Here is a 21,622-nt window from a genome sequence, read left to right on the forward strand (position 1 = left end):
GTGGGGATTTTTTTGTTTTGTTTTGTTTTGTTTTTTTCAGAATAAGTGAATGTATCTAATTTTTTATTTAATTTAGAGTCTTAGGGTTTTGTTTAGCCTTGATTTGTTTCTAATTTTTGCATATGAATGACGTAGGAATTACATCTCTGTATTTTTATTTACTTACAGATTATCTCTACATTAAACTGGCCTGTTCTTGTTTGGTTAGTTGGTTAAAGTCAGATCTTTGGTTCTCTTCCAGCAGTGGTGATGTTCTCCCCACCCCACCCCCACCTCCGCTCCCTGGTATATTTGGCATTGTCTGGAGTGAGTGCTTATGGCATATAATGGGTAGACCCAGGGATGCTTCTGAACATCCTACAGTACACTGGACAGATACCCCCACAAAAGTTATCCAACCAAAGATATCAATATTCACTGCATTATTCATATTTAATGAAAATGAAGTTGATACAGTAATGTCACTAAGTATAGATTTTTCAGAGAATTAAGCCCTGAATATTGACCTCATTTTAAGTAGGTTTGGCCATTGGAAGGAAACTGATTACCTGTCCCGAAATATTTAAGATCTTTTTTTTTTTTTTCATTTTTGGTATGCACGTGATAAAATAAAATATACATTCTAAAAGTCAGTATATCTCAAGAAGTGTGGTTTTGTAGAGCTAGTGTGATAGAAATGTTATGCCACTGATGTGTAAAACTTTAAAAATTAGAGATATTTATCTAAACATAATTCACCAGATGAATGTTCTTATATGTGGATTATTAGAAAGTGAGCTTTATAATTTAACATTTGGGTAGTATAGACTATGCAGAAAAAGTAAATCCAAAATCAAACAATAATACTGAAAATTGTTGGTTCCAAGAAGAAAGAATTTTCTTTACACAAAAATACCCCATTCCAAACGTTGAGGGGAAAAAATTAGCTCCTTGAATGATGGTCTTTTCCAGACTACCTCAAATGCATGGTTAGTAAAGGACCACCTGTTCTGGAGTCCATTCCACCAGTTCACCACCCTGGAAAGCTGTTATAATTTAGGAAAGTGATCACAAGATGATAGAGCATAAGTTCCTATGGAAAGGATGAGGAAAACCAGAAAAATTAAATAAGAAATGATTGAGATAGACAAATGTAATATATAAATTTAGACACATGGAGAGATTTTAAAAAACTAGTCCAAAAGAACTGGACACAGTTGGACAGGAATTGACTTGCTGAATCTATATTGGTCAGCCTTAATGTAGAAATGACAGTGTCCAAAGGCAAGAAAGCACTTCCTTGAGGAAAGGGCTTGGCAAAAAAGTTTGAAGTCAGGAAAAACAGAAATATACAGAAGCAACTTATACTGCTGTGCACGTACTAAGCGTTGACTTGATTTTTAAAAAGTGCAGTGGAAAATACTTTAGGAAAACCTGAACAGCAAAAAATATAATTCAAGGTGAACTATCCAATAATAGTTATCAATGAAAAGACATTTTTTAAACTTGAATACTTCAAAAATGTAAACTTCAGATAGAAATATCTACAGAGAGTCTTGTTTAGAAGAAGTAAACATTGGAGTTGATACAATATAGATAAAGACTGATGCACAGCCAAGGATGCAATTTCATGATTTCATCCAAGACACTAAGGAATTTGTTGCCACAGTAATAAAACTCTCCATCAGTTATTGTGTAAGTTTTGGAGGCCAGAAGTCAGTCAAGTCTGGCAGAGGTGGGCTTGTGATACTCACCTTTGTAATTGCTTTCTTGGAAATTAGCATTGAGGCAGGGAAGTTAGATTTCTGGGCAGAGGCTGGAGCCACCCAGGAGGGTTTTGCACTTTACTGAAGGGAAATGCGTGGTGGTTCCACTTCCTCCCTGTGAAAGCAGTTTAGACATGATGGAGTGTAGGGGAAAGGGAGGTGTTCTCTGGTCTCCATCAGGTCTTTCACTCTAATGTTTTATTCATCAGGTAGCCCCAAAACAGTTCGTTTTGTGATTCTCATGAGGAGACTGAATTTCTCAGTTAGAATGATTTCTAAAGCTCTTAGAAATCCATCTTGTCCAGAGAACTGTTCTCAGAAATCCTAGGAGGCATTTCAGGAAGATGCACTCTTGGTTGGCCAGTGCTTGGAACCCCCGCCAAATCCACTTCTTTATCTTACTCATGCTGCCTAATTCTTTTTTCTTATTATCGTTCACCTCATTTTTTTCCAACTTCACTTACCTGGGTCTGTAGTTTTCCTCACTTCTTTATTTTCCATCTTGCTCTCTCCACGCTCCTCTCTCTGCCAGCCCCCTCCAACAAAAGCTTGTGACATTCAGATGTTGGACAGGCCTAGACCAGGGGAGGCCTCACCATCTCTGCTTTTACTATATCTGGGACCAGGGTGAAGGTGGAATAGGACAGATCTTTTTCTCCTATGAGATAAGGGTACGGGATAGGAAGTACATAATGGCATCACAGAAAGGCCCAGAGAAGAGCTGACTACACTGTTACTAAGCGAAGCTTGAATGGAAGTACCTGCTGAGCTAAAGCCAGCCCATGACTATACTGAACTGGAACTTGAAATCCAACAAATTGGACCACACATGCTTCCTACCACTTGTGTTGTATAGAGAAGATCTCTGAAGTCTGGATGGAAATGAGACTTTAATTAGATAAGGTAGACCCTGAGTGAGCCAGGCTAACATGGGACTATCAGACTGAGTCAAGTTCAAGATGATGAGTATATTTATGAGCTTAAAAACATATTACTTAAATTATGGTCATAAATTTGTAGTGCTTCTCACTCTGATTCAAACAAGAGGCAGGGCTTGGCAGCACAGGTATTGCTATTTCCTTGATGAAGGCACAGAATAGTGTAACTATCTTAATAGAAGACTCGGTGGACATGGTGCTAGCACAGACTCAGGCAAAGAGGACAGGGTTCCAACCACACACAGTTAAAACGTCTCCCAAAGGCTTCCTTCTGATGTTTAGTACATATTTGTTTGTGCATTAGAATATTTATGAAAGGAATGATTGTATCCTTTCTTGATTTGCTTGGCTTTGTAATATGGATTCTGTATGGGAGGCTAAGGCTATTACCATGGAAACAAGGTTAGAACTGTAATCTCTTGTTGCGGAGATATGTTCAAACCCCAGATAGACACTGTTGTCAGAAGTCAGTCCCCTGATTCAGCACAGCACTGTGACAGCACCTGGAGAGCTCGCTCATGCTTTTCCTGGTGCACAGTTGCTATGCAAAGTATAGTAATACCCATTTTCATTCCTCTGAGGGACCTAATGTAAGTGTAAACACTGTGTAATAAAGGATGTAGGGCACTTTCTGTCATTTGTCATAAAAACAGCCAATCTGGCCATCTACCTTGGAATTTTAAAAGTCAAATACATTGACACCCCTTCATAGTACTGCTGCTGGAGCCTACTCTCATATCAGGTTCTTCTTTTATATTTTTTCTATTATAGGCAATAAATTGTACTTTGGAATAGAGCTATGAGTTCATGGTAGTGGATTTCATTTCTCTATTTTAAAACACTAGAGGGAATTTCAGCACTTAAAGTCTTGGTTCATTCTAAATGAAAACTTAAAAGTTGCCAGACCTTGGACATATTGCCTGCCTTTTCTAAGCCTCAGTGTCTCTATCTATAAAATGGGGGTGCTAATTACACTTGTTTCATTGAGCTGTGAGAATTAAAATAAATAATGAAATAATGCATGTGATACAGCACCTGGCACAGTTCTTGGCACAGTGTAAATTATTAGGAAATGGTGGTTGTTCATAGATTAAGAGAAATTACAAGGAAATTCAAGAAACTCAAATAGGCATTTACATATTGATTTTTGTTTCTTTTATAGATTCTAGAAAGAGGGTAAGGGAGGGAGAAAATCATTGGTGTGAGAGAGAAACATTGATCAATTGCCTCTTGCATGTGCCCCAACCAGAGACCAAACCTACAACTTAGGCACATGCCTTGATGGGGAATTGAACCAGGCATCTTTCGGTTCATGAGAAGACACCCAGCCACCTGAGTCACACTGGCCAGGGCTGCATATTAAGTGTTAATTTTTTAAATGCTTAAAATTTAGCTTCAACCAAAACAGATTTGCATACAAATTGGTGAAAAATAGCAAATGAATTATAGATGGAAAATTAATAAAATAGTTCTGGTAAAATGCATATTGAGTAGTTATCTTTTATATCTCAGCAATCATGAAAACAGCAGAAATAGAAAAATTGTTTGAGATGTGATCTGTCTGGAGAACTCTGGCTTCCAAAACATACAAGCACTCTGAAGGGAAATCTTTACTCAACTTAGTAGTTACAATCATTGTAATTACAAGAGAACATCCTTTTTGGTATCCTGATTATGTTTTCCCTGTGGCCCACTTGGACCACCTTGTGATTTCCCAGAGTCTCCATAAGTTTAATCACAATGAGCGATACCAAGTTTTTTAAAAGGTCCAGTACAAGTGTTTATGAAATGCCTGGTGAATCGTAATGAGAGGCCGTGCAGTCTTAGTCCTTTGTACACGCACAGTGAGCATACTTTATGAAATATCTTAAATTTATCACCTTGATTGTACCAGTTAACTGCAATCATGAAAATATGCTTTTAGCATTATGATAATGGTAATAAGCACATGCTACCAGTAAAAATTGCGAAGCATTTTGGGGGCAGTTTTTATGTTCTAGGCATTATCACACACACTTTTCTTTCAGATCATCTTTGCACCAATTCTCTAACATGTATCTGTTCTTCCACATGTGCAGTAGAGGAGACTGAGGCATAAAAGTTTAACTTTGCTAAGGTCCCAGCCGGTCATTCCAGAGCTTGGAATGCAAAGCCAAATAGTCTTGACTTCAGCATCTGACCTACTACTTACTGTTATGCTAAACTGCCTCCCAGTAAACTTGAGAAGCCTCACCTCCCCAACTCAGAGGGTTGCAAGGCATAGTGACGTGATTAAAGATTTGAAGGCGTCCGTGGGAAAGAAAACAGAAGTGCAGGGACATTTGTTACCTATGATCCATCACCCTTAATTGAACACAGGTTCCTTTTCCTTTAGAATCTGCAGAAACATTTGGCAAAACAGGTTGTGAGAAACATTGTCCTAATGCAGGAGCAGGATACACATCTCAGTTCACTTGATCTAGTTACATTTTCTTATTAACGTGTACCTTAGTTGTAGCAATCGTGGGCTTTATGGCTGGAATACAGACCGTTAAAATCATATTTCAACTTTCTCATTGTGCAGAGAATTAAAATAATTTATACAAGTTCCACAGTAGTAAATGAAAAGCAGAAGCAGTGGCAAGGGCCAGCCCTTAGGAAATAAGTATTCAGTGCTTACTGTACAACAGGTACTGTACTAAACATTCCATACATTTCCAAGGGACAGGAACTAATGTTGGTGCCCCCTTCTATCAGATGAGAAAAATGAGTCACTCAGCTGATAAGTGAGGAAAGGAGGATTTGAACCTGGGTTTCAATCTCAAGCCCATGCTTTTACCAGCTGTGTGTAAGGAAAGTGAACACATAATGGAAGATAGACCACAAGTGATTGGGATTTGAGGGGTGTCTTTTCACATAGGACTACAGTGAAAAGAAATGGAGTTCAGGTATCCCAGGTGGGAATACTTAACATTTCCCCACAGAAGTTTTGTTATACATCATGCGTGATATATGTGTTTGATAAACATTAGAGTGCCTCCTGTAAGCCATAGGACTTCTAGAAACTTCTAGACTTCCGGACACACTGTGAATTAAACAGGCATTTGTGGGCTAATCTTAGAATCTAACCACCATATTTATTTAGCGTTTTCTTGAATAGAAAACTTATGCCATGTTCCAACAGTCAACCTAAAAATATGTGCAACCTGCTCATAGTTGCTTGCTGTCGGCCTTGATCATAATGAGAAATTATTCTTAAAAGAATATGTAATTATTACTATATGAATGATTACATTTTAATCTGTGCATTGGTGTGCAGTGTACAGACATGTACATGGATGTTTCCAACATCTGGGTCTCCACACTTCTAGAGATTAATGAAGTTGCATATAAATGTGGTTAGTGGAGAAGAAAGTCAATTTACATAGGAATATAATCATATCTAATTATGTTAGGGTGGCTTCATAATTTATACAACTTATATTTACAAGCTCTAGCTCTAACAAGTGCAGGTTTTAAAATTAATTTCTCATGAGTGATACCAGACGAGATCTGTCAAGAACTCCACGTTTTCTACTGTACTTCATTGAGAGCAATGGGGAAGAAAGTAGACGGTGTGTTTTTAACCAGACACTGCACATTTCTAAATTTGATATTCACGTGGGGAAATTAAAGATTCATTAAATATTGCTAATAAATTGCAGGAAATGTTTGGGAAGATATTTATTACCAGCCTGTGAAATTCTAGGAAGTAATTTTGGTGCAGTGCAGTGTTTCGATGGGACTGCCGTGTGTAACCGGTGGGGGAGGAGTGGTAGACACCTGCCTTGGCTGCAGTTCTAGGGGAGCATTTTCTCGGGCAAACTGTTTCCCTTGTTGGGATGTCTGATCGGAAGAAGGAGAATGGGGTTTACATGGCTCACATCATAGAATATCTTAAAATGGTACTTTAAAGTCTTAATTATTTACAAATTCAAGCCAGAACTGCTTGAAATGGTGACAGAAAAGCCCAATTTGTCGTTCAGACTCGGAGCTGGTGGGTACCTCCTAGTGTGACAGTGTCTTCTCTGGGGCCCACATTTCACTGTGCTCTGTCTCTTCCTACAGAGTCTTCGAATGCCACTTTGCTAACCAATGCAGAGAAGATTGCCACCATCACCACCACACACACCCCTTCCCAGCCAGGGGCCCAGGAGACCAGGTCAGACATGGCTGCGGTTTCTTTTGTTGGTTTAAAGGGGGAAAAGGGAACTGCTGGCGTGATGACACTCATCGTTCATTCTCTCTCAGTTTCCCCATGGGTTGCTTTTATATATTTCTTTCACTTTGGCAGGAATACCACCAAACCAAAGCCAGAATCTCAGTTTGAGTTCAAAGCACCCCAGGCAACACAGGTGAGGGCCGTTTCTCTTTTTTCTGTTTGCTTCGTATGTTTCCTTCCAGCTTTCTGAAGCTATTTTTATGAGATGTCTTTTACAAGGTACCTCAATGAAAATAAATAACCTTTTGTGAGGCAATGCACTAAATATAGACTCACATTTGATTGTCTAGGAAATGACATTTTATTTGACTACCTTTGAAAAATATTTCTAGATATCCTTTTCTGGGGGGGGGGGGTACAAAAAAAGGCTGTAATTGGTGACCAATGGAAGAGCAAAACAGCTGATACCTGCTCATGGTATTCCTAACTGCATTTATGCCGAGATGTCTTTTTCTTCCGGTGTGTCTCAGTCCTGTGAATTTCAGGTGGAACCCATAGAGCAAACAACTGTCCCTTACAGTGCTGATGGTGTACAAATAATAAATAATAAAGAGCAGGTGAAGCCAATTTGGGAAATATTGTATGATGCAAAGTTAAGCAGGTTCCTTTTTTTACTGGCCTTCCAAGCGTTTAGGTATCCTAATAATGAGCACTACTGGCGTTTTTCGGTCATTGGACAGGGAGGCTGAACATCCTGCAGTTTGCAAGGTGTCATGTCATGAATTTTCCTGCAGTATATGGAGAATTGCAGCCTCACTGATTTAAATTTTAATATATGCATGTTCACATGCAGTCTACAGGCACACTCATGAATGTTTTCAAATTCTGGATCTCCGAACTTTTAAGGTTAATGAATATTAATAAACAAGTGAGGATCACCAAGAGGGAGATAGTGATTATGGCTTTTGGTCAGATCATCATAATAGAGAATGTTTGGGAAGAGATGGAGAAAAATATGTGTGGATCTCCCAGAATGATTACATTTAATTTTTTTAAACAGGAGCAGGAGTTTTACACTGTGGAACTGGAAAGAGGAGCCAAGGGATTTGGCTTTAGTCTTCGAGGGGGCCGCGAATATAACATGGACCTCTATGTTCTGCGCTTAGCAGAGGATGGTCCTGCAGAAAGGTGTGGCAAGATGAGGGTAAGTTGGAGTGGGGGGGAATCGGAGTTAATGTAAATACATCATCTGTAGTGAGTTTTTGACATTATGTGGCTAGAAACTTCTTCGTGAGAATTACATTTTTTTACAGCTTTCCGGGAAGTCTAAATGCATGACTCCCACCCTAGTGTAAATCTCTCCCTGAAGCATAGTTAGATGGAGCTACCAAAGTTCGGTGAACCCTTTCAACTTTTGGGGGTTGGAAGAAGGATTAAAATTACTGACAAAATTATTAAAAGAGATATTTTCTGAATATCATTTCGTACTTGTTATACTTAATCTCATGAGGCAGACCAGTCACTTCACGGGGATTCCTGGGTGTACCAGGGTGCCTAGAGGGCAGGGACGCTCTGTAGTTCTGTGGGTTTTGGGTGGTGAGCTCCATTTGGTCGCTAGCTAGTCACCAGCCATCTTACAGTAGCTTCAGGAGCATTTGACTCTGCCTCAGCAAAGGGACAGTCACCCCATTGCATGAATATCCAGAGTCACTCGGTAGTAGTCAAAGCTACAAAATTTAAATACAAAAATCCACTCTGTTCTGTTTAGATATCTAATATATGTTATTGCATATGAATGTGTTGCCCTCCTTGGCAGATTAGATGACTAAAAAAAGAAAAATCATGTGCTTGCTATAGATATGTCGTATAGATTGAGACACACGCGTAGGAAGCAATTGGAGCAAATTTTTAAAAAATCAGGAGTCAGATCAGGAAGAGGAAAAAGTGAATGAAACTGGGCCTGGGCAGAAAGAGGAAAAAAGTGATCAAGGCTAGGGAACTTAATGCTCATACTTAAGACACAGTCTTGAATTTTAAGTTTCTTCAGATTGAATTTTTTCATGAGTATTCTTTTCCATCAGAGAAGTAGACCACACAGGTGGCTTTAAACAATTAAACAGTGAAAAGTGTTACATAATAAAAATACAGTTTCCTGGATCAAACTGTGCATCAGTTTCTTCATGCACATACATGCACCATTGGTGCCTGTGCAGGTCAATGTACAGGGTCTGGCAGAGGTAACACCTGGGTGAGTGTGGTTGGTAAGGTAAGAAGATGGGTGTAATGATTTATAGTTTTAATTTGAGCATTTCACCTAAAATGTCATATGATGTGCTTCAGTGTGATATTGTTAAGTTACAGAATTATATGCTTACAATTTTGTCATAAAAAAGGCATTATTTGGCCCTGGCTGGTATAGCTCAGTGGATTGAGCGCAGGCCTGCGAACCAAAGAATCACGGTTTGATTCCCAGTCAGGACACATGCCTGGGTTGCAGGCCAGTTCCCAGCAAGGGGACTCAGGAGAAGCAACCATACATTGATATTTCTCTCCCTCTCTCCTTCCCTTCCCCTCTAAATATGAATAAATAAAATCTTTTTAAAAAAAAGGCGTTACTTGTGCTGGACCTTGTATACTGGTATATATTTCTTTTGTTTAAACTTCAAACACATGGGATATGCTTTTTCATGTTTTTACTCACTTAAAAGAATTTCTGATTGAATGAAATACTATGATCATGATATCTTGTATAATGCCGTATAGATCACAAGACATGTTTACCTGTATTATCCAATTTTAAATCCTCAGCTTGGTAAGCATGTGATATCATCTCTTTCTATAGGAGAGGAAGTGAACTCTGAGAAATTAAAAGGACGTAGGCAAGGTCACTTAGCTAACAAATGATAGGCTCAAATTCAGGACTTTAAAGTCCAAAGCCTTCTAGAATATAAGTTTCATGACAGCAAGATTCTGGCCTGCTTTTGTTTACTCCTCTGTGTCCAGTGCCCGGAATAGAGGCTAACACATAGTAAATGCTACAGTTAATATATCAGCCAGATTGCCATCTCATCTGAAGATTCTGCTGGGGAAGGACTTGCTTTCAAGTTCATTCACAGGGCTGTCGGCAGGATGCAGTGCCTGTCAGGCAGCTAGCCTGGGCCTCCCGTACATCCTTAGCATGGACTCCACAGGGCAGCACGCACCAGAGTGAACAAGTGAGAGAACAAAAGAGGGCAACAAGACAGAGGCCAGAATCATTCTGTAACTTTATCTTTGAACTGACCTCTCATCATCTTTGCCATCTTCTGTTTGTTAGAAGCAAGTCACCAATTTCAAACCACATTCCAAGGGAAGAAAATTACATAGGACGTGAATACAAGGAGGTGGGGATGGATCGTTGGGGGCTATCCAGAAGCTGCTTACCACATCCTCCTTTCTTCAACAACTAATATTCCCTTTACTGTTTTATTCGTTTTTTCCTTAGTGCTTAATACTATCTAACATAGATGTAATTTTCCAATGTTCTTGTTACTTGTATTTCCCCCATTAGAATGTCATCTCCATCAGGGCAGGAATTTTTTCACCACTGCATCCTAAGCCATAGATTTTCTAGCGTACATTCAATAAAATATTTAGGAAATCCATAAGTGACAGAATTTTAAATAATAAAACACCTCAGTAGCTAGTAAAACTCTTTTGTGATGTTCTCACTTTGTTCTCTCTTATTTTGAGCAGATTGGTGATGAAATTTTAGAGATCAATGGTGAAACCACCAAAAACATGAAGCATTCTCGGGCTATAGAACTGATTAAGAATGGTGGCCGCAGAGTGCGTCTGTCTCTGAAGCGGGGAGATGGCTCAGTACCAGAATATGGTGGGTCAAACTATGAAAACATTCCTTCCTTCCCTGGCATGACTCCATGAATCTGTCTCCAGAACTGCAGCAGGAAAGTCTTTTTGTTTCCCCTATTCACCAGTGTCTTACCAGCCTTTTGCACCATGTGATTATTTGCCTCGCTTGTTCTGAAATCTCTACACATTTCATCCTTTTGCTTGCTTACATGGACTGGGGCATGGCCTAAGACAAGATCTCTATAGCCCCCTTTCTGATAATCAGAGAGAACATTTTGTCTAGTCCGACCAAGAGCGAAGGAATGATTGTTTGAACTGTGCCAAACTGTTTCTCAGATCCAATTGTTAGCACAAAATGACTATACTCCTTTTAAGAAGCAGGAAAGCAGGTTTCCTGAGTGATATGTTGAGGCACAATTCTTTTTTTTTTCTTTTGTGGTAACTTGATGTCTTATTTATGAGACGTGAAACTTTGAGATTATTTGGGGCCTTGCTCATCTCCTTTTATGCTCTGTATACAACACTTCTGCATCCCCCCTCTGGTCCCTGCCCCAATCCAAACCACCTGAGTCCACTACTAGAAAACAGACAAAACTGTTGATATGTTAGCCATATGATGTTAAATGATAAAGGGTGAAATAGATTCCCAGTGCTCATCATGAGGGAAACACATGACTATACCTTTCCTGTGGGGAAAGCCAGATTATACATAGATTTCCTTTGTCATATCTATAGACATGATTTGACTAAACAGCAATGATCTTTACATAGCTTAGTGCCCTGATGGCAAAATATTATATATTATAATAATTATGTCCTGTTTATTTGAGATTCTTGTTTAAAAATTTAAAAAAGAAAAAAAGCTATGCCCTAGATGTAGGGCTTTTCTTCCCAACCAAAGGTCTACAAAAGTTTCTATAGAAACTGTGATTGAATGGTCCCCATGTACATCAGTCCCCTTTATTAGGGATTGTATCTGTTACCACCGTCTTTTCTGAAAGTCATTCTGCACAATTCCCAGTTGCATTTTGGACTTGTTGAGATCCTTGATTCAGATGCAGTTCAAGGACAAGATAAGTCCTTTGAAGGATACTCTTCCCAGGTGTTGGACATCCATAATACAGGTGCAAAGTATGAGGGGCCCAAGGTGGGGATGGGTAGGTATCAGATCAGGCCCCCTCAGATATGGCCAGCCACACACGGGGAAGGTAGTCTGACAACACTGAGATGTTACAGCTGTGCGTACTGAACCATTGATAGGTATATTGATGCCACTGAAACTGTGTAACATTGTTTCCTTTTCTGTCTTCCCTATGCTTCTGTTGGATGTGATATTCCATTTGAGAGTCAACGTCAGTAACCTGTGTACCCTCTCAAAACCAATGTCTGTTGCACTGAGGATGAAAATCCAACACTAACAGATGTTCTTTGGGCCAGAAATAAAGATAATTTAAATACTTGGTTTTCCAAGAAGGGTTGAACATGTTAGGATTGTGCTGCTGTAATGTCTCCATGTGTCATTTGGACTAAATCTCTCTAATTCTATTGATTAGAGTCACAAATGGGTTATAATATGTTAAGTTCCAATATTTTTCTGACTTGATTGGAACCTGCTTCTCTGTGAGGCTATTTTTGTAATGAGTTTTTTGTACTTAATTTAACTGCCGCAGTCTTAAGGGGGGTGGGAGGGACTTTGTTCTTTTGTTGTTTATTGTTAATGCTTTCCTATGCCAGCCTGTCATTGTTCCAGTTGTTTGAAAAAAAAAAAGAAAAAAGGATGCATCTATTGTCTGGGTCCTCGAGTCACCTTATATGGCTGTCTAAAAACGTCACTGTTCTCTGATTGCGGTCTCTGCAGCCTTATTTGAGTGTTGCCTTAGACTGTCTGACTGGACAAATAAACTCTCTTTGCCCTATGTTAACAAATGCAGATTTTTTTCTTTCCTCTTTGTTATAGGGAATCTAAATGTTCAACTTTTTCTCTTTCTCTTTCTCTCTTTCTCTCTGACTGTTCTTGGTGCTGGCCCCTCCCTTCTACAGCGATGATACCTCCTAATATCGCTGCATGTATGAGAAATGAAAAGCTCGGGGAGGCTTGCTTCTACCTTATGGGCCATAATAAAACTACGGTTTGTAGCTCAATCAATACTAGGTGTTTCTGTGCTGTGGCCTAATTTCCTCATTGCTTCTGCTTAGCTCTATTTTGATATGTTTGGCAATTCATTCTGAGCACCCTGCGTTCTTTGAATTGTAAGTACACCGCTGACCCTGTTGAAGTCTTGTTGTCCCTTATCTTAAAAGTTAGGTGTAAGAAATCCCAAGGTTAGATTTATGATAATGATTTAAGCACCTCCCCTCACCCAGATCTTAAAATGACTTCTATTTTAATAGCCTACCCAGCATGTAAAAGAACAAACATTATATCACAGAGCACTCACCTAGGTATACAGGTATATAGGGCCTTGCTAGGCAAGAAGATGAGATTTCCTGCTTGATCAGTTATCTCTTGGCGAAGGGCAGCCCGTGGGCCAAAACATGCACAGCATGTTTTTGCAAGTAAATTTGAGTGACACAACACATTTTATGTGTTAAGGCTGCTTTTACACTACAGTGCCAGAGTTGAGTAGTTGTAACAAACTATATGGCCTGCAAAGCCAAAAATATCTATTCTTTGGCCCTTTACAGAAAAAGTGTGCCAGCCTGTGCTCCAGGCTATATTCCTGCTTTTGTTAACACCTACCCAAGGGTTTGGGAAGTCATTCTTGAAACAGATTGCTTATTATTGACCTTGTTGCTTCAGGAAAGGTCCTTACAAAGCATCCACTCTGTCTCTGTGACTGTCCCCCTGGTTTGCCCACCGTGCTGCAGCACAGCATCCCTGGTGCCTTGCCTAACATGGTATAGTAGTGTGTAGGACCTGTTGGGTTTAGTGGTAACAAAGCAGCCATGCTTTGAAAGAGCTCTCATAAATTCAGGTTGCTGGCTACATGTGCACTGTTATTTTAAATAGTTTAATAGTAAACAAAAGCCCATGAGTGTTGCCCTGCTTTTAAATCTGTAGATATCTTGATGTTGTAAGCAGTCCAGCAGCTCCGTGGCTCATGGGTGGAATTATGGCTGAGTATAAAGAAAAGTGCCTCTAAACTAAAGACTTTATCTGAACTCTATCTGATGTCAGCTGTGTCCCTCACAGTCTCCCTTCCACTCTTTTATCTGTCAGAAGACTCCATATTTTAAAAAATTTCTTAAACTCACACAAAACTAAATAGCTGAATAAACATGCACAAGGGCAGAGAAAATGTTTAATGGACCCTCACTTAATGTCACCTTTGCCAGTTGTCCACATCTGGTGGTGGTGGCTCCATAGAGCCAACCACCACCCTGTATTGTTATTTTCTAAATAAAAATATTTAAAAATAGACATATACTGTGCATATATTAAAATGCCTAAAGCCTAACTATACAGTGCAGTGAGTTTTCACCTGTGTGCGCCCATTTAAATACCACCCAGATCAAAACATAGGCTATTAACATTCCCCCAGAGAGTTCCCTCATGCCCAGATAATTTTTAAGCAATTTTTTTAAAGTATTCTTTAAAGGAAATATTTTCTTTCGGGGGGGGGGGGGGACAGGGGAGGGGTGGGTAAGGGAGAAGGGTTGGTGGGTGGGGGAAGAGCAAGGGGTAAAGTGGGAGCGTTTGAATACCTCTAGACAGACAGACTATTGATAAGGGCATGCCTTGAAGTTCTAAGTTCCTTTAATCATCTATGTGTTGAGTAGAGAGAACAGTAGTCTAGACCCTAAAAGCTGTGCACACTAGTTTTTAACCAAACTAGTTGCAGTTATACTTAACCGGGACTCAGCTGGCTTTGATTCTGACTGCTTTTAACAGTTGTGTGTTTGCTGTCACTAATGAGAGCTCAAGCGTGGAAGTGGGGACAAGAGCCCAAGGTTCCTCTCACCCAAATGTCGCTCTCATTTCCTTTCCTGCAGACCCCGGCAGCGACCGGAACGGCGCCTCCACCGGTGCACAGGGTGTCCCGGAAATGAGGCCCGGGCCGGCACAGGGTGTCCCGGAAATGAGGCCCGGGCTGGCACAGGGCGTCCCGGAAATGAGGCCCGGGCCGGCCGGCCGCCGGCCGCACCCGCCGTTGGAGTCCAGTTATCTACCCGATCTTCACAAATCATCACCACATGGGGAAAAGCGGGCACACGGGAAAGATTCAAAAGGCAGCCGAGAGTACGGCAGACAACCCAACGAGCATCACACATGGAACGGAACTTCCAGAACACTCGACAGCGGGGCTTGTCGACCCAAAAACCGGGCGCCCGAGGGGCGAAGAGAAACCCCACCTGAGCGGCTGGTGACCAATGGCCCCGTGAGGAGGTCCCTGGAGAAGCGGAGGGAAGGCACCCGGAGCGCTGACAACACATTGGAGAGGAGGGAGAAGCACGACAAGAGGAGAGAGATTTCTCCCGAGCGGAGGCGAGATCGGTCGCCCACCCGCAGAAGGGACAGCTCGCCCAGCCGCCGCAGGAGGTCTCTGGAACGGCTCCTGGATCAGAGAAGATCTCCAGAGCGAAGGAGGGGGGGCTCGCCTGAAAGGAGAGCGAAATCCACTGACCGCAGGAGAGCGAGGTCCCCCGAGCGGAGGCGAGAGCGGTCCCTTGAGAAAAGGAACAGAGAGGACAAAGTCAGCCACCGAGAAAGAGAAGAGGCGAGCCTGAAGCAGGATGCCAGCAGAAGTTGCAGACATCCCCCAGAGCAGAGAAGGAGGCCTTACAAAGAATGCAGCACCGACCTCAGTATCTGAGCTCTGAGTCACATTCCGACCTTTACCATGTCAAAGGTTCTATGAGGAAGGTCACAAACCTGAAATACTTTAGTTTCTTACCTAATGAAGCATCTGACACCTGGTGATCCTATGAATAGCAACAAACATTTTATGCATTTCAAATCTTATAAAAAATATATATGAAAAGTGTTGTGCCTGATGTATAATATTAAAGAACGTATTTTTAAATGCATACATTTTTGGAAATTATTTGCCAAATGCTGCCCCAAAGGGATGTAAATTTTGTTTCTACATAAACTGTAGAATTGTTAAGAATTGTTCCCTTTTTTGGGCAATCTCTTTCTCTCCTGGTTAAATAGGGCTGTTGATCATTTTCTCTAAGCAAGGGACGTTATTAAGTTTAATTAATTTGATATAGACTGTTATGTAATGATGTAGTGCTATACTGTAGTTAGGAGATTTCCTTTTAAATAGAAAGGCAAAGCTATATTTGTAAAAGCTGAGAACTCTGAGATGGGTTAGGATTGCCAATGATCCTAAAACCAAGCAAACTGTATGAAGAGACTACTATCAAAAATGAAGGATATTTATACCAAACCTACACAGCACACACGGAAACGTTGTTCTTGAGTCACAGTTGGTTCAGAAAACAGTTCGGATTCCCCCTCGCCATAGAAAGGCATGGAGAGGAGAACATTGGCCACCATTATCCAAGTGCACATGGTCAGGTTCATTAGCACTACCAACATCTAAGATCTCATTAAGGCAGTGCTGTCACAGCTTCAGTCAACTACTGGAAGGAATGGACAACAAGCACCTTGTGTGTTGTCATGTCTGATTTGAGGCTTAGGAGTAGGTGGAGTGAGGGACAATGTGCCCAGTGTGAAGGAGCCATAAAAGTCCACAATATGGAAGGTTATGTCCCCCCTTTTTAGCATAAGGCCATGGCTGCCCTTTGCCAAATTGGGGAGAAGGGAATGTGCCTTGGTGGAGTTAGGTCTTTGTTGAATTTTAGAGCTGGAGGTGCTTATTCTTAGAAATGCTGATTTCCCTTTGAATCTGTAACTGTCTCCAGAATGAATGAAGGAGAAAGGACGTGATCTCAATGGTCGTAGATCTAGTTGGCAAACTTATGTCTTCATGACCCTGTCCTTTGAATTTTGGGACAGCAGAATAAAACAATGATTTTCCTTTTTAGAAAAGACCTATTCTTTTTGCAATCCCACATAAGATGTAGTTGGGTTGGCTGTAGCCCCGGGAAGTGGTTGAAATGGATTACTGCCTAGCTGAGCCAAAATGTTTGCTTGTACTTGTTGGACCACTATAGCAAACCGCTGCTTACAATACATTGTATATTTCTGTAGTACTGTGTTGCATTTTCCATACAGACACAAAACTTTGTGAGTCAATCACTGTTGTTCTCATGGTACTGTTTGTTTGTTTTTTTTTTTAAAAAAAGGGAAAAAAATGAAGAAAACCAGCCAATCATTGTGTGTACAGAGTTAAAAATTGTAATTAATAGAGCCTGTTTTAAAAAAAAAAGTTGCCTTTTTTTCCTTGTATAAAAGAATTTATGACAAAAAATTTAGGTGTGAGGAATGTGATGTGTTCATATTTCTGAATATGGAAAAATAATTAATTGGGGTATATTTTAATGTAAACTAAATCAGGTATGTAAAGCTGTTTTAAAGTGGAAGACTGTATAAGTAATTCTCTAAAGCTTTAGTCAGTTTGAATATCATCATTTCCTCCATGGTGAGCCTGCTTGTGAATTATTAAGCACTTGTTTGCATTCTGTTCTTCACTCATTTCTTGCAATGTGCTATGGATTTAATGCTGTTTCTGTATTGATGAAAAGCAGTATGCGGGCCAATCTTTTTATAAAACACTATGCATATATAAATATTACATTGTTCATAGCTTTATTTGACTTACGGATTTATACATAACATTGGAATGAGTAGCCGTAGTTGTGTGGACATTCACAAAACAAGTTCATTTCCTGGAACAGACACAAGGAACATTCTATATCTAAAAAAGAGGGAAAAGTCTGTGACTGCTATTTTTTCAAAGTTTTCCATAGAAAGCATACATTGAGCTGTAGCAGTAAGGCTGAGAAAGAATACAACTGAATAATGATGTTCTTTTTCATCCATTTCCAAAGAGCCAATTTGGGGACTTTATTCCTAAGGTTCTATTGCTAGGAATTTTCTCACTGTTTCTAACAAAATCTTTGTTGTTAAATGATCGATGCTCTCAGTTATGGTTCAGAGTCTTAAATAAATGAAATCGAAGTAGATTTGGGGAGTTCATCCTGAAAATATTTTGATGTCTTTCTTGTCCTCAAAGATGACATTTGACATTTTAAAATCTGTGTGCTACCCACCTGCACCTATCTCAATCTGAACACTTTTGGTGTGGCAGTTTCCTCTGAATTCCACACAGATTTGCTTTGGAAATAACTGTACTGTACCAGGACTATGCACTAAGTAAAAAGATACAGTTTTCTCTGAACTACTGTAACCTTAAATTGGAGACTGATTCTTATGAGCCTACTTTCCCTGATCCCCCATTTCATGTAAATGTCTTGATGAGATGATGGATGAGTATTTTGTATGATGAAATCAAACCATTTAGAAATCTTCCTCTCACCCATTACACAGTTAATGCCTGGAAGAATGGGGGCGGGGAACTCAACACCCTACTTGTATTTTTTAAGTTTCTTTTGTGAAAGATTTTTTAATGCATTTTTAATGTAAAAATACATGGAAATGTATGCATTCCATAACCACTACTGCTTCTGGATTGATACCTTTCTTGTCTCTGTGTTGTCTCAGATGTATCAATGTCAGGTAGTCAAGTGAGAGTGTCTGGCTCCAGCTGGATGAGATAGATACACCATTCCTTTCACAGAGAAGGAATTATATACCCTTGCAGCAGCGTGGGACCCAGCTACTCAAAGTGGTCCATCGGCCAGCTGCCTCATTATCACTGCAGAACCTCTTAGAAATGCAGGATCTTGAGTCCCACCCTGAACCTATGAAGTTAGAATGTGCGTTTTACAAGATCCCCAGCTAATTCGTATGCCCAGGAAAGTTTAGCCGCATGGTAGTTCATAGAACCCTGGTAATAAGAAAAGCCTTCAAAAACAAAGAGCAGCATAACTTCCTACCTGTGGTTGTAGGCAAGTTCCTTAACTTGTTTTTAAGTTTCAGTTTCCTCATCTTTAAAAGGCCACAGCTCAGATTTGGGAAGAATAAATTCAAAACGGTTAGCACACCTCTGACAATCAGAAGAATCCTCAGTGAAAGACATTTTTAAGGAGGAGGAATTATCTGTATGGCAATCAGTATTCTATATTTTCCAATCAAAATAAAGAAATATTTTCTTACTCAAAATGGGGAGGACAGCCTTCTATTTTAATGAAAAAGTTCACAAACAATATGGCTCAAGCTACTTCACAAGTATAATTGCGCTCACCAGAACCTGTGCTGTGAAAATTAAGACAAAAATAGTCTAGGAGAATAACTCTTGGAGATAGAGATGAATGTGGAGTTAGTCATACTCCTAACTAGTCGTACTAGATGAAAAATTTAACCCATTAGTGAGTGATCTAATATATGTCTTGGTTTATCCTGTAGTTTGTAATGACATTCCAGGTTCCCTCACGCAAGTTTTGGATTTTTTTTTTCAGCAAAACTTATTAGTTAGCTTCCTACAGAACCTAAGTTCCCTGGCATTCAAAGGGGTGTTGGGTTTAGTAGCAGGCCTTCCTACAATTTGTCTCTTTTGCTGTATTTTGCTTTATTTTGTTACCAAAGTGATAATTATGGACACTGTTCGCTTTACTAGTATCTTTTCTGTTAAAAGTGGCATCTGTAAATGGGCTCCGGCTTAACTGACAGCGGAAGCTGTTTGTAAAGCCTTATGTCACACAAGTTCTTTGCCTGCCATCAATAGCCGTACAAAAAAAATTGGATATGACTCAATCATAGCTCTTGGGGATTTTTTCTGCTGGTGAGCAGTCAGAGACCACCTTTGATGATCTGCATTAATTGTGAAAGAAAGAGGCCTTTCAAGTTCCTCCAGGTGGTTTTCCTCATAATCAGGCAACATGATCAACATTGGGGGTGGGGTGTTCAGGCCAATGAGATCTTACTGCTTTGGGGATACACATCATTTCAAGCTTTGAAGCTGGGAAATGACAAAGCTGGGCACTCTCCAGCATAATTATTTGATGTGCCTTTGTAGGAATGGGCCTTTCTATGAAAAATTTTTTATTGGTTTCACCTAGTGAGGTCTTTATGCTTTGTGCTCATTATCAGGAGCAGGAGTATACTTTTTGTTCGTTTGTTTTGTTTTTCTCAAGTTGATTTTTTTAAAAAATTTTTATTGTTCAAGTACAGTTTGCTGCCTTTTCTCCCTGCCACCCCAGCCCTCCCTGCCTCCTTCCTTTTTCTCCACCCACCTCTTGTTATTATCCATATGTCCTTTGTGAAGGAGTACGGCTTTAGTTCCCTAATGTGAGGTGATCACTGCATCACCCCATCTTTTTGAAAGAAGATGGGTTTAAGCAAGGTGGTATCAACAGTAAAAACAGTAAGTACTGCATGTGACTGATACCCTCTTTCACCTTCCCACTTCATTGTGATGTTCCAGGAGGTCCTCTGGGTCTTTGCAGCCTGGACCTCTAAATACCTCACTAACAAGCACTGTCCTGTTAAGTACATTTATCCCTCAGGGAATAAAATATCTTTGACCTCAGAGGATCACACAGCTGAACAGAAAATAGCTCAGAAAGGCTACTAGTCCCTAATGTACAATACACAAGGCTTGATACTAGATTACTCATTTTTGATACTTACTGGAGGCTGACTCTGCCAGGTACTAGGTGGGACTAAACTGCTTCCTGGTTTTGAGAGCTTATCATTTGGTGGGGAAAGACAAATGCCTATAAACCACATACAGAGTCCTCTGAAGGTCAGTAATAGGGGTGTTAGTCAGATTGAGGAAGGTTATGATTCCCAAAAGTGGAAAAGGAATGAATTGGTGAAAGGGAGTCCAAAGCCCAGATGTGACAGACTGGTACAAAATGGAAGGGCTTACACCAGGAAGGGTAGGGCTGGCCTTGTTTGAATTTTAGACTTTAGAGTAACAGGAGACCTTTGAAGAGGTTAATGGGGCCGCCAGTGACCTCCGTGTCAACTCAGCCAGAGGATGGTGGCCACCTTAGGTTTGAGCTTCAGAAAGATGGCCTCAGAGCAACACAGAGGAGGTTGGGAATGAATCCAGTTAAGGCTCTGTGAGCCTAGGCAGCAGCCCTTATGAAAAACCAAGGTCAGACAGAATTTCTCAGACCCAAAATCTCCAGGCCCATGTTTACCATCCTCTGGTTTACGATGCTGTCTGGTTTTCCATAGGTTTAGAAATTACCACTTTTTTTTTCAGATCCTGGTTTCAAACATTGTAGTCTTGTTTTCACTTTTTTTTTTTTTAGATTAATGACATCTTTCTCAATCTGTAGAAGCCCAGTTATTACAGCATCTTTGTCAGATATTTGTCATGTTTGAGTACTGAGAGAGGGGCTGCTCTATGATATCCTACTTTGAGAAGCAGGGTTTTTTAATTTACAAAACTATACTTACAGTAAAATATTCAAGCATGTCAGGAGAGTATAAAATAAAAAGACAGGCTGTCCTTACCAGCTAAAATTCCTGAACCACAGAAGAATCTATTGCTAACAGTTTGGTTTTGACACTTTATATCTTTTTCTATTTATATATAAATATATATACAGTAGTACCCCTTATCCACAGTTTTTCTCTGTTGTTTCAGTTATCAACTGTGGCCTGAAAATATTAAATGAAAAATTTCAGAAATAAACTATTCATAAGTCGTAAGTTTTCAATGACAGGCCATTCTGAGTAGTGTGATGAAATCGTGTCCATCACACGTGAACCATCCCTTGGCCCAGCGTTCTGTAGACACTCCCTGGCCATCAATCAGTCACTCGGTGTCATCTGTCGTGGCGACGAGACCAGCCATTAGGGTATCATGGTGCTTGTGTTCAAGTCACCCTTATTTTAGTTAAAAATGCCCTGCATCACAAGA

General features: G+C 40.2%; 1 protein-coding gene across 14 annotated transcripts in view; it reads left to right on the top strand.

The window, feature by feature from the left end:
* Positions 1 to 18,302, top strand: part of MAGI1 (membrane associated guanylate kinase, WW and PDZ domain containing 1) — a 627,829-nt gene extending 609,527 nt beyond the window's left edge. For 11 of the 14 annotated variants that reach the window (XM_053669009.1, XM_053669011.1, XM_053669012.1 and 8 more), the window contains 5 exons: positions 6,770 to 6,863; positions 6,996 to 7,056; positions 7,924 to 8,067; positions 10,599 to 10,737; positions 14,709 to 18,302. In XM_053669009.1, coding sequence (XP_053524984.1) covers positions 6,770 to 6,863; positions 6,996 to 7,056; positions 7,924 to 8,067; positions 10,599 to 10,737; positions 14,709 to 15,529 — 1,259 coding nt within the window. In that variant the 3' untranslated portion in view covers positions 15,530 to 18,302. Of the gene's footprint in view, positions 1 to 6,769; positions 6,864 to 6,995; positions 7,057 to 7,923; positions 8,068 to 10,598; positions 10,738 to 12,755; positions 12,845 to 14,708 lie in introns of all 14 variants that reach the window. The other 3 variants (XM_053669019.1, XM_053669020.1, XM_053669021.1) reach the window with 1 other exon arrangement.
* Positions 18,303 to 21,622: the final 3,320 nt, after the last annotated feature.

The sequence above is a fragment of the Artibeus jamaicensis genome, unplaced genomic scaffold (assembly GCF_021234435.1).
Source record: "Artibeus jamaicensis isolate MK-2021 breed Jamaican fruit bat unplaced genomic scaffold, CSHL_Jam_final contig_519, whole genome shotgun sequence".
In the NCBI taxonomy this organism is placed as follows: domain Eukaryota; kingdom Metazoa; phylum Chordata; class Mammalia; order Chiroptera; family Phyllostomidae; genus Artibeus; species Artibeus jamaicensis.